Source organism: Gossypium arboreum, chromosome 1, assembly GCF_025698485.1.
Source record: "Gossypium arboreum isolate Shixiya-1 chromosome 1, ASM2569848v2, whole genome shotgun sequence".
Lineage (NCBI taxonomy): Eukaryota > Viridiplantae > Streptophyta > Magnoliopsida > Malvales > Malvaceae > Gossypium > Gossypium arboreum.
In genome coordinates, this window is record NC_069070.1 from 112,510,559 (window position 1) to 112,524,970 (window position 14,412).

The 14,412-nt window shown below is 28.9% G+C and overlaps 1 protein-coding gene across 1 annotated transcript; it reads right to left on the reverse strand.

Moving 5' to 3' along the window:
* Positions 1-925: 925 nt before the first annotated feature.
* LOC108480965 (indole-3-acetic acid-amido synthetase GH3.6-like) lies at positions 926-3,300 on the reverse strand. Its single transcript, XM_017784124.2, has 3 exons — positions 2,788-3,300; positions 1,710-2,638; positions 926-1,623 (listed from the first exon to the last, which is right to left on the reverse strand). Exons 1-3 carry the CDS (start codon positions 3,111-3,113, stop codon positions 1,037-1,039), a joined length of 1,842 nt encoding a protein of 613 aa, XP_017639613.1. The 5' UTR covers positions 3,114-3,300; the 3' UTR covers positions 926-1,036.
* Between the last annotated feature and the right edge of the window lie 11,112 nt (positions 3,301-14,412).

Consider the following 14,412-nt stretch of genomic DNA (forward strand, 5'->3'; position numbering starts at 1 on the left):
GAGTTCTTTACTCTTTTTTCCTTGACCATTATGTATGAATTCCTGGACAATTTTATGACCTGAAACATGATTGCAAGGGCCAAGTGACACACTCTCACACGTGGCTTACATTGTCATGTTTTAATATGACAATTGAATTTTTGTCATACATTCTTTCGAATGCATGTATCTTAAAAGGTTATAGTCTTGAAGAGGATTTCATATGAACTAATTTCAGTATAAGCTAATGAATGGGATTTAACAAGAAAACAATGAGTGGTCAGGTGATTTTATTTGATATGATAAAGTATTAGCCGATTAGCTAATTATGAACTCAAACCCTAATCTAGCATTAAGGAGTTTGCATGTAAATTGATTCCAATTTTTATAAAGTCTTTCATCTAAAGCACCTATCATCATTTGACAGAAATTGGATTCTCTTAACTCCACTGAAAAAGGTATTATTGATTCTTTATTAATTTATAATAAGCCAGGCTACTATGCTTGGTTCTGCATAGGTATTAGATTCCAGTAGATGTGCATTGAGCTTTTCAGTTTGTAGCTTTATTGGTCATTTCAAGTTCGAACATTCAGAAACAGTAGTTTAATTAGTTTATAACTACAAGAGATAATGAATAAATGTAATGAAGAAAAGTTGGTTTTCTTTTTCTTGAAAGTAATGGGAAAAAGATGGGTGTTTATGGTAGTTACCTTTCTTGTTTGCCATTTCAGTAAAAGGATATATTCCTTTCTGGAATTAAGACCAAATTCCCATAAAATGTGATGATTATCAGGATATTAACAGATAAAAAATAAAGATTTTCTTTTGGGGGGCGTATGAACTGTTTTTGTACATGGCTAGATCAAGAGTCCCTATGCATATTAAACGCGACAGTTATAAGATAAGTTGAAAGGAAAAGAAACATGATATCATGAGAGGGGATGGTTAATCTAGAATGGCTTCATTTAACTTTTACCTAAGATGATTACAAAAACAGTTCTTATGCACTTCCATTGAAAAGCTACCAATTAAGAGCATTATCCCCTTGATTTTCCCTTAATTCATGTTGATCCACTGCTTGTGGCCGGGAAACCATTTGGGACATTTTGGACTGAAGAAGCTAGACACAGCCCTTGAATTCAACAGCTCAACAATGGGAGCAAATTTCACACATCTTGGAGTCTTGTACTGGTTAATTGATGCACCTAAGCTGATGGCATAATCCATCAGCTTGTCAAATGTCCCTGGTTCAACAATCTTGATCTCAAGGGGACCAATTGATTTGTCACATACACGCCCTTGGCGGTATACACTGTTGAGGGACTCTTCAATTGTCAAGCAACAGTCCTCAAAAACTGAGGGAGGAATTGGGGTGGTACCATTGAGACTAAGTTCCCAGTACAGCACATAGTGGCCTGGAATTGTAGTGGTATCTGCATAACTAGTGTACTCAGCCAATGTTGCATCGAATGGCAGCAAATGGTTCACTGCATTCTTCACAGCATTTTGAAGTTCAACCTCATCAGTCTTATCTGAATCAATGCACAAAACTACATTTTTCCTGCATATGAAATTGAACTGCGGTGCATTGTTTTTGAACCCTGCTACCCTTAGCACATCACCAACTCTATAACGATAAAGCCCTGCAAAAGCATCAATTTGTAGATTCAGTAGATGCAGGCAAGTAAAATTATACTATAACTCTTAAAATATTTACTTAATGTATTACCTGAATAAGTGGTGACAACGAGTTCATATTCTTGGCCAAGCTTAACGTCAACCAGGTCAACCAGTTCTTGTTGTTCCTTCTCATTGAGAGTTTTGGGCACCGAAATAGAACTATTGACCCCATTGTTCCTTTGAACCGGCAAGAACTCAAAGTAGGCCATTGTGGGAATGAGAGTGTAGGAAACTTCACTTGGCTTGCAAAGAGGGTTGAGGTTGACACCAAAATAGCATTCACTCGATGCATACATGGTGCAGACGAGAGGGAGGCCATTGGTGTAGTAATCAAGAGTGGGAATGTACTGTGACATGGTCCCAGTCACAATCACATCCACATATTTTGTATTGGGCCATAACCTGGTAATGATCCCTTGCCATGAATCTTTGCTGCACTCGGCCTCAATGAAATCAGCAAGTTTAGGATCAGGTTTCAGGATTTTCGTAACAGCTTCTCTCACAGATTGGTCATTGATTTGGGAATCAATGGTTCCTGTTCTTATATCATTGCAAAGGAAACGCCAATGTTTTTCAAGGAACTTGATTGCCCTGATGAAGCCAGAGGCAAAAACAGCACCCACCCTGAGGACCTCTTTGTGTTGGCAAAGTCCACAAAGCATTTGAGAGTACATGCTTTGGTAAGAATCGGGACAAAGGATGGTTTCATTCGGGCTAGTGTAGTTGGTGTAAGGGTCATATGGCCTATCCTTGAAATGGGTGCTTTTGTAGTAGCTAGTGAGAACAGGGCGTGCCACCAGGCCACTAGGTGTCTTGGCCTCGGATTTTATAAACAAAAAGTACATTCCTTTGCCTTTGTCTAGACCAGGGACAAATTGGCTCATAACAGGCATCAACAGGCTATAGAGCAGTGACCTCCTCCCTAACTCCTCTTCAATTGTTGGCATCAGCTTTCTCTCCCCACCTGATGTCCCAGAGCTGCAAAGAAGAAGAAACCGAGACTATCCATTTAGCCAAAACCAAAATAAACCTGAAATCTACAAGGCTATTCTTGCGGAGGAAGTAAAAACAGGAAAAACCTCTAAAAAACATAAGGATAAAAAGGAAAGGATGTTTAATTTGCTGACCTTGTCAAAAACTCAGAAATGGGGTGGGAAGAAAGTATGGGAGAGGTATCACCATTGGCAATACGGTCAACATAAGGTTGGATATCCTCATAGGTGATGACAGGCATGATTGTTTTGAAAGTTTCTCTATCAGTGTGACCATTAAGGCCATGTCTTTGGAAGTACTCAACATGAGCATTGCGTGAAAGAATCTCCTCAAGGACTTTCTTTTGAACTTCATCAGCGTTTGAAGTCACATCCTCAATGAACTGAAGGGTTTTCTTGTTCTTCAGTTCCAGGTTGTAATCTGTAGTAGGTTTGTGTGTGTTCTTAGGTGCTTCTGGCATGATTCTGATATTTTTTTTTCCCTATAGCTTTTGCACTTTTTAATGGGAGAAAAGGCTTTCTAAAAGAAATGAGAAGGGGATAAGCCTGTACTGTAAGAGCCAAGAAAGAGGTGTTTGAAATAGAAAAGATGTAGTCTTTAGTTTTAGCTTTGGTGTGAAGAGAAAAGTAGGAAGAAGTTGGGTATAAATAGAGTGGGAAATGAAGTTGGCTAAGCTTTACTTTTATGTTTTCTTTTGGATTTATTTGCAAATCAACCCTCCAACTATAGCACTTCCTTCAAACAGTTATTGGAAAATTTTACAAGTACAAATAATCACAATCATTGAAACCAGACCCGACCAACCAGTCAAACCATTTGGATAAAAAATCGAGTGATATATTAATTTAGACAAAGTTAATTGTACTAATAATTAACTTGTACAAAACATAACCGCATTAATATTAAAATATATTCGAAGATAACTCATATATAATAAAATTTAAACCAAAATATCACAATCTTACCATTAACTAACTTCTTTGTTATTAATAAATATTTTTAATCAACCTTGATTTGTTTAAATCTCTAACTAATTATACTTGCTTAAACACTTAAATCTGTGCATCATCCAATAACATTAATACATAGAGACTAAATTAGGAGGTTGAATGATTAGGGGCATTTTTTTCATAATTTAATATTCCAACTTTACTTCTGCATCTATTTTATAAGGGTTTGACCGCATTTCATTTTTTGATAATAAAAATCGGATATTTGATTACTTCTATGCGTCATCAATAATGCTACATTAGCATTGTTTAAAGGTTCTATTTTCAAAAGTTACTGACATCAAAAACTTACATTATCACGTGACATCTTATTATTGTAACAAGGCTGCTCAATAAGTTTATTATTAAAATACGAATCCACACATTTAAATATATTTTTAATTTTACAATTCATTAACCATATACCTTACTAGTTCTAATCAAAATTAAACTTTGGCCAAAAATATATTACATTATTGACAAACTCACCATGTAACTGTAATTTTTAAAAAATTTTGTTACTTTAATTCAAATAGTAAAGTTAAATTGTTAAAAACATTATGTTTTGGGTTTGAATTACATGTTGGATTGACTACCCTAACTATGAGGAAATATTTCCGAGATATTAATGAACAAGACGTACTTCTATTTATAGACAATATTGTCTCTTTTGTCCAAGCGAGATTTGAAATATCTACCTTATTGGGTAGAGTGCCTTGCGCTGTGGGTTATCAACCCACCCTTAGTACTGAAATAAGTACTTTACAAGAAAGAATTACTTCTACAAAGGAGGGATCCATAACTTCTATTCAAGCAATTTACGTACCTGTGGATAATTTGACCGACCCTGCCCCTGTCCCTGCCCCTGCCCCTGCCACAATATTTGCACATTTAGATGCTACTATCGTCCTATCAAGAGGGTTAGCTGCCAAAGGTATTTATCCAGCAGTAGATCCTTTAAACTCAACGTCCACTATGCTCCAACCTCGAATTGTTGGTGTCCATAATGTGTAAATATTTTTATAGATTTTTTCATAAAAAGAATACCTTATGCTTTGTAAAAAAAAAAAAGGGGGGGGCTTTTAGTAAATTCTCCACTGAGTTGAGATTCGGTTGAAGGTGTGACAGCAACTTAAAAAAAATTTTAAATATTAGTATAGATAGATAATTGGCATTAAATTAGACTATAAATTCTATCACACAAGTATGTGTGTAGAAATCACGTATTTAGAATGGAGGTATGTGTAAAAATATAATAAATAATAAAATGTACTGTTTGAAATTAATAATAACAACAAATACACAATATTTATGAAATTAAAAAGAAAAAAATAGCTTAAATTGAAAGCGGTAAAAGGAAATTAAATAGGCAAATATATCATATTAAAAATAATGAACGCACTCTAACTGTTTATAATTGTCATTTTTTATAGCACATCAAAAAGTTATCAAGTCGATGAAAAGAAAATTTAATATTAAATATCTAATTATAAAAATTAAATATCAAGTTGATTTGTGATACTAACTCAATCAATGACATTATTTATATACATGATGTGGGTGAGAGAACATTCTATGTAAAAATTGTTTTAAAAAGAAAAAAAATAGGCCTTGTTTGATAGACCATTGAAAAATTAAATATTTTCAATGATTTAATTTTTACACATGTTTGATAATTCAAAATAAAACAATCTGATAGAATTTTTTTATAAAAAATGTAAAAATAATGAGTAGATAAGAGCTACTTGTCACTTAATGGAGAATATTTTCAATTATTTTAATTTTAATTTATTTATTTTAACATTATATTATCTTATAAAATTTACATTTAAAATTTTATTTTATTTAGAATAAGTTGAAATGTTTAAAAATTAAGGATAAAATATAGAATTTATTTTTATAATTTAAAATTCATATTTATCAAACAATTTATTTATATTCCATAATTAATTTTAAGTAGTATATCAAATAATTTTATAACTTAAATTCAATATTTATTTTTTAGCACTTAATTTTTCAATTTATCAAACAACACATTATTCAATAATGAGTATTGATAAAGTGATAAAGTACTTATTTATAAATTCATTGAAAATGTGTTTAATCTTTCAATATGTTAATTTTAAATATCATATTAAATATAGAAATTTTAATTATTTTATTTAAATATTATATAAAATATAAAAAAACAAAATATCATCAAAATAATAATAAATTAATATTTTTCTAACTAAATTAATACATAATAACCCATTTATAATAAATGAATTCTATGTCATGGGAGTCATAGGACAACAGATTCATGGAATGCCAACTAATGGATTTGACTTTGCTCTTCTATTTATGTTAAAACATAGTTTAATGTAGTGTCACCAATTTTCTAAATATATTATTTCTCCTTTCCATTATAAAAATCATACTCTCCAAGTATGATACAAATTAATTGACATTATCCTTTTAAAATCATTAAATACATAAACATTAATAATTAATTAGTTTAAAATTTTCATTATTAATTATTTGTTTTGAAAAAGAAAGTGGGGTATCCATGCTTGGTGGAAGGAGAATTTGAGTGGAGAGGTGCATAGTGCTTGGTGAGGGGATTTAAAGGATTCAATGAAATGTTTAAAATTGTTGTGTGTTTTGGGGTTGAGAGAATGTGTGAACAGTAGAGGGGAGTGCGGGAGACGGAGACAGTGATGCAAATCTTTGACCCTTAACATTACATCAACATTAAACACATATTTTATTTTTTATTTTATTCTTTTTAACATCTCGAGGAAAAATGTTAAGAATACTTTGTAGAAAACTATAAAAAGAAATTAATAATATATTGTAAATGAAAGCAAGATGAACTTGGCTCTTTCACATTTCAAGATGTTGTGCTCCATTATCCCACCTTTCTACCATTTTGGTTACATTTATATAAACAAGTCTATAAATATATGAAAACCATTATACCAAATCTTAATGCTTTAAATCCATCATTCCTATACATGGTTTGAATAATATAAAGAAATTAATTAATGAGATGTTGGTAGTGTTGAGAAAAGTTGTGTAGAGTTGAGTTTTATTAATTGTAAATATAATGTTTGAGTGCTACAAATTTTTTTAAGTTTAAATTTTCATTAAATCAAACATGTATTATTATAATTTACTTGCGAAGCTTTTGTAATGTAATTGGGTTTACGGACCAATAATGTGGTCCTTAATATTATGTCGCCATGCATTAAGGTGGTGGGAAAGGAAGAAAACTGCTGCCATTTTTATAAGATCCATAAAGGGAAGAATCGTCACTGCATCGTGAAGGCAGGATCTTGTACCATAACCTGGACTTACAATTTCCTTTTTGTTGCTTTTGAGTTGAAATAATTAATTACTATGATTAAGTAAAGTAGGGAATGGAGGCATTACCTGATGTTAATTGGCTGCAGGAAAGACTCAAAATCAAAGGTTAATGTTGAAGTACTGGATAATCACATGCAATTTTCTTTTAATTTTGTTAGGGTTAAGGATTTATCATGGTCTCACACTTCAAAAGGTCTTTGGACCTTGTGTTATTTCACTTCTTTTTATATCAAAGCTACTACTACTTCTTGCTTGCGGATTCACATTAGAAAGTTTTAGTAAGGATTGGTATTTGATATATTGGGAGTGTATTTTTTTTTATTTCATAAAGAGTTTTAAAAAATTGACATGTGTCTTTTTTTTCTTTAAATTTTACTATATCTTCATAGAATACTAGTCACTCCCTAACTTGCTTGTAAAATCTAAAACATCACTAATAATGTATCAAATATTTTTCCTATTTATAATTGTTTTATAAAATTGCATTGGTACTGCTTTTGTGCTACAATTTAAATGTAAAATATAAAATATAAAATCAAATATAGTCATTTCTAGTTATATTTTAATAACATGATATTTTCATGATCAACCGTTTACCTCTTCGGAGAGCACCCACGATAAAGGGATTAGTCACTGCTACCTAAGGCTAAGCAAAAAAAAAAAAAAAACCAAACAAATAGAGAAACCGAGCCAAACCAGAAATTGGGTTCAGCTCAGGTTTTTTTATAGTTCGGTTCGATTTCGATTAGATGATGTCATTGAACCGCATCAATTCGGTTCTATTTTAGTTTATTCTATTGGACATTAAAAAGTCCAAAGAAAAACATTTAAAATGTTCAAGAAAAAAAAACTCAATATTTTTTGTACATATAAACCCAATATATAAACCTATTTAAAACCCAAAACAAGATTCATTATTTCTAAATTCTAATTATAGCTTTTATTATGTTTTTATATACTTTATAATTAAATAAAAATAAAATCTAAATCTAATTTGAGTGGCAATCTCTCACCAAGTCATCACTTATTTATTATTTTTGTTAAAATTTCTAAGAATTCAAGAGTTTATCTCTTTTTACTTATTATGTATTGTGTTCTTTATTTTTCTATTATTATTGTTAAAATTTCTAAAATTTAACTTATCATTATTAACGTTTTCAAGTTGGGTGCTTTTTTGTTGCCATTACACGTTACGAGTTATGAAATATAAATAATTTAACATTTGATTATGTTCAAGTAAATTGACGTTGATTAAACTAGGGTTTAATTAGATTTTTAATAAACATATAATTAAATTATGGATTTTACAATTTTTTTAGATAAACATATTAATTGAGATTTTATGTATAATTGAAAATTTTAAAATTGTCAAAATAATGTCTATGAAACATAAAACAAAGATAATTTTATTTAATTAAAGTTGAAAAATCCAAATTCAAAAACAATTTTGTCGAATAAAGTTCAAATATCAAAGCCCAAAAACAGTATAGAAACTTGAAACCCGAACCAAACCGATATAATATAATTAAGTAATAAATGGTTTCTTATTCCCACCAATTTAGTTTCGGTTCAAAAATTGGAAAAACCAAATACCTCGATTTCATTCAAAAAATTGAAAAATCAAACCGAATCGATCTCACCCCTATTACTATCGATAATGGATACATTGGTTTTAACAAAAAATATTAACAAGCATATATTTATATATAGATTAAATAAAATATACTAATAAAAAATAAAAAAATATGCAAATTAAGTTTTAAAAGTATAGATGGTTTTGGGGAAAAAGTATAGATAGTTTATATATATATATATATATATAAAATAACTCTTGAAAATGAAAAACAACTAAATTTATGTAATATTATTATTCAAAAAGAAATGCTACGTAATGTTAAAAGAAGTTATAAAATTGAGCCCACGTGATGGTTTGATGGTCAAGAGTATTTATTGTTTCACATGTAGCTTAGGTTCAAGTCGCATTAGTTGTTCAAGTTTGACTCTGTTATTGTAATTCACTAAAAAAGAGTTATAAAATTTTCAAAAATCGAAATATCTAATATAAAGATTATTTATTAAAACTAATAAATTAAGAAAAAATTAGAAAAATAGTATTTTTTTAACAATTTAATTATAAGTTATCCTATCACCAATCCATAAATAGGAGGATAATATGCTTCAACGCACTCAAACTCATGTCCTCCTCATTGGCAACCATGCTCGTGCCAATCGATTTAAGACTTAATGTCTTAAATTAAAAAAAATTAATGTGTAAATGTTAGAGTTATTGTTTTAGTAATAAATTACAAAATTTATAAAACTATTATTATACTTAAGAATAAAAAATTCAATTCAAAACGTATACTATATTGAGCATCATGCTTTTTATATAAAACATATCATAGTATAAGTATTATTAAATTCTTCACTACTCCAATCCATTTTTAATTTGAATTTTAAAAAAATAGTAATTGGAAAATATTTAAGATAATTCTTATAGATTTATCAATTAATTTTAATTTCTTTTAGTGACATGAAATATTAATGGGAAGTTATAATTACAAATGTTATAATAAATTGTATTCTAAAATTGTTGTTCTTCCAAAATAATGTTTTTCATGTACTATTCATTATCCTTAATAATTACAACCTTAACATCTTTTAGTATAGTTGCTCATGCGAAAAAATAGGTTTCAAAGATATGATACCAATAATGTTTAAGATTGATCTCATTTTTAGTTAGTCAATTCGGAGAGACTATATATGTTGGGAAATATATTACTGCAAAATAAATTCGTTAATACTGATTGGAAAATAAACTAAAATTGAATGAATAAAGTATTATTGTGCCATGGAAGAATCATTATCTTAGATACGAATTCACTCTGATTGGTGTAATCGTACACTCGAATAAGGAATGTAGAACTCAATTGGTATTGCTCTTTTGAAATAATCTAAAAATAGAATTAATCGGAAAAATCACACTGATCAATTCTCAGGAAAATTTGGAGGGATTACAAACAGATCCGTTCAATTCTTAGGAAAATTTGGAGGGGTTACAAATAGATCTGTTTAAAACTCAAACTCCTAAACAGAATTTCCTCTAATGCAATTTGAAAAAATTTCTAAAGTTTTAGAAGGAATGAAAAACTAACAAATATCATATTTTTAACAAAATATTGGGCCTAATCTTGAAATTTTACCATTTTTAGAGACTAACAAATTGCAAAGTGGAATCACAAAATTCAATGAAAATTAAACATAAAAAAAAAGTTAATGTTGAAGTAACAATTTTCATTATTATCTTAAAAATACTTAATATTAAATATTAAAAATTAATTTCAACCAAAACTGAAGAATCATTATCTTAGATACGAATTCACTCTGATTGGTGTAATCGTACACTCGAATAAGGAATGTAGAACTCAATTGGTATTGCTCTTTTGAAATAATCTAAAAATAGAATTAATCGGAAAAATCACACTGATCAATTCTCAGGAAAATTTGGAGGGATTACAAACAGATCCGTTCAATTCTTAGGAAAATTTGGAGGGTTACAAATAGATCTGTTTAAAACTCAAACTCCTAAATAGAATTTCCTCTAATGCAATTTGAAAAAATTTCTAAAGTTTTAGAAGGAATGAAAAACTAACAAATATCATATTTTTAACAAAATATTGGGCCTAATCTTGAAATTTTACCATTTTAGAGACTAACAAATTGCAAAGTGGAATCACAAAATTCAATGAAAATTAAACATAAAAAAAAGTTAATGTTGAAGTAACAATTTTCATTATTATCTTAAAAATACTTAATATTAAATATTAAAATTAATTTCAACCAAAACTGAAAAATAAAAGAGGAATGTTAGAGAAATTTGATCAAAAGAAAAGAATATCATTATTTTGATATGAGAAAATACAAATTTAATTTAACAGAGAAGAATCCAAGAAGAAGAAGTTGAAAGTGAAAATAAATGAAAAAAAGAAAAGAGATAAGGTATACTCATGGATAAAAGGGTATAAAACAAAAGAAGAAATGAATAGATAAAAAGTTTGTATTAAAAAATAAGTCAATTGTATATTATACCCTTATCAAAATCAACCTAAAAGAGATTAAAGTAACTTTTAATATTCTTATTAAAAATTTTAACAATCTCGTTATAAGTTCTAATCAAATCTACTCTTCTTGATACAATATTTAAAACTATTCATAACTTCTCCCCAATCAATAAATAGGAAGATAATACGTTTTAGTATACTCGAACCTATATCATTTCACATTCGCAATAACGCCCATACTAACTAAACTAAGACTCAATTGACAATATTTCTATTAATTCTTAATAATAAAGGAAAGTTGATTTTATATATTATATAGATGTTAATTGTTATAGGCCAATTTCGGCCTAGTTTAATTTACAAACAAATACATTTACAATCCAACCCCCTAAAACCCAAATACAATCCAATACCAACCTAACCCCTACCCATACCCCAACAGGCCCAAAAATCCAAAATTTACTACCCAATTTTACAAACTCTAAGCCTAGCCCGAAAACTTAACATGTTTGGAGGAACCCTAGGGTTCCCCTCCCTAAGGTAGCCGCCGCACGCCCCTCTGCCCTTGGCTACCACGCCCCACTTTCCTCTGACACTAGCACCATCCCTGGGCACTGCCCATACCGTCTGACACTCCCACCACCAGCACCGGCCACCTGCTCCACCGTGCCCATACCCTGCGAAGTGAAAGGAAGCACGCAATAGCAATCGGAAGAGAAACAAATAGTGTAGAAAACGGGCTATAAAAGCCAAAGGAATAGACGATTGTAAGGGTTCTTTTTTTTTCCCTCTTCAAAAAGTTCAATCAAAATACAAAGAAAAACCATTCGATCTTTTAACAAATATTACTTTCATCAACATTTAAATATAATACATCATCAAATCAAAGAAAAGAGACCAGAAATTGAGGAATCAAAAGGGCAAAAGATCAAGGTGATTTAGTTTTCTATATCATTTTATTTTATTTTATTTTATTTTATTTTTTTTCGAATCTGCTGATTTTATATATATATATATATATATATACATCATAAATATATAAAAGAAAAGAAAAATTTACCTTTTGGATTCGGTGGCCGGTGCCGGCGACGGCGACAACGGACCACGACGGCGCGTCATCGGAAAACTGGCTGGGCTATGGCCTGAAATCGAAATGAGGCAGAGCCTCAAAGAGTTTTTTTTTTTTTTCCTGAAGGAATGATTAAAATGAATGAGAACTGAAATTTTTGGGCCTTAAATACCCGTCCAAAACGGCAGCGTTTTGGTAACCCTCCCCAGACGCAAAACGGCGTCGTTTTGGGGAGGGTACCCGTGACCCGACCCGCCTGGGAAGAAGATCTGCGTGTTTTTAAGCGGAAGGGAAATTTGCGCTTTTGGCTCTTCCGCTTTTTCATGATCTTGCAATTAAGTTTCTTGCTATTTTTAATATTGCCCCAAGATTTTGATTCGATTTCATTTCGGTCCCTGTACTACTGCGCGTTTTGGGAGGGAGGGATTATTTCCCTTTTCAGTCCCCTATGTCATCTGTGCTTTGCGAATGGGTCCTCATTTTTATTTTTATTCATGATTTGGCCCCAGAACTCAGTTTTCAATTCAATTTTAGTCCCTTTTTCGTCAATTTTTTTAATCTATCTTGAATTTTCTATTATTTTTGCTATTTTATTTAGCTTTAAATATTATTCATGATATATATATATATTATTTTATCACTATTATTTTTATATATTATTATATTATATCTAGTTATATTTTTTAAATATTTCGCTTTTTACTATTATATGCATATATTTTTATTATTATTATTATTATTATTATTATTATTATTACTACTATTATTATTAGTACTAGTATTGATTTTCATTTAGTATTTATACATATACATGTACATGGTTATGTAGTGTATTAATAGTTTTTTACATATATTATTATCATTTCAAATATATATATATATATATCGTATATGTTTATATATATCAAGTATATTTTTTCTAATACTATTAGATCTGTATTTTTTATATACTATGCCATGTATGTATTTTATATCATCCTATATATATATTCTTAAATATTATGTCATATATGTACATATTTTTAATACCATATTATACATATATTTTTGTACATATTATTATTTTCTAATTACTTTATTTTAATATTCTTGTCATATTATGTTTACGTATACATAGCATTACTAATTTTCTTTTATTATTTTTATTTTCCTTGTACATATTGTTGTTTATACGCTTTTATTATTACTATATCTATTATTTATTAATATTTTACTATTACTATTATCAGTATTTTTTTTAAAAAAATCAATATTTATATGTATATATTATGTTTTTATAATACTATATTTCTTAATACCATATGTATTGTATATATATTCTTAATATTATATATTGTATGTATTTTCTTAATAACTATATTATATGTATATATATAGTATGTACGTATATTTTAATATTATTATGTTTTTTTAAATATATATATGTATATGTGTGTATATTTATGTAATATTAATAGTTGTTTTTTAACATTGTTATTATTTCTAATAGGCGTATACTATGCAAATATTTTAGTGCTATAATATACATGTTTTTATTATATATATATATATATATATATATACGATATCGTATCTTTTAATATTATATCTTCATATACGTCATATATATTTCTCATGCTATATTACATTTTACATTTTATCTTATAAATACATGTATATATTATTTTAACTATCTTATGCACATTATTTTTAACTTTACATTATGTATGTATCTCTCATATCATTAGTTGTATATATATTTTTGTTTTGTTTTTGTTACCTTATATACATATTATCTTATATTATTATTACTAAGTGTATTTTGTATTTGTCCATGATTTGTCTTTATCTTTATTTCTTTTGTAAATATCATTATTATTGTTTTTCTAATGCTCTAGTATTCTATATTAACATTTTTCATTAATAATGTCATTGTTTGCATCTTCGATTTATTTTAAATTTTTACTTTATAAATATATTTTTTTTCATGTTTTAATTAATAATCAAGGCAATATACCGATTCAACATTAAATCATCGAATCTCATCGCTATGTTGGATGGAATTTGACGGCTCGTGTTAAAACGGTATACCCTTCTCAAAAAAAAAAAACTGACAAGATTAAAATTTCTCGTCTTTTCAATTGAATTATGACTGAATGTTACATTGAACTCGCACTTTTGAAAATCAAGACAACACATGTTTATGAGATACCAATTTTGGGTGTCGCGAGGGTGCTAATTCCTTCCTCGTGCGTAACCGACTCCCGAACCCTACTTTACTCTGATTTTGACGTAGACCTAAAATCGGCCTTC

What these genes read in the sequence shown, in the direction of transcription:
- LOC108480965 (XM_017784124.2), bottom strand. Translation starts at nt 3,113, where the DNA reads ATGCCAGAAGCACCTAAGAACACACACAAACCTACTACAGATTACAAC. An exon ending in ATTTCTGAGTTTTTGACAAG is followed by an intron (nt 2,639 to 2,787) that starts GTCAGCAAATTA and finishes TCTTCTTTGCAG; the next exon opens with CTCTGGGACATCAGGTGGGG. An exon ending in CGTTGTCACCACTTATTCAG is followed by an intron (nt 1,624 to 1,709) that starts GTAATACATTAA and finishes ATGCTTTTGCAG; the next exon opens with GGCTTTATCGTTATAGAGTT.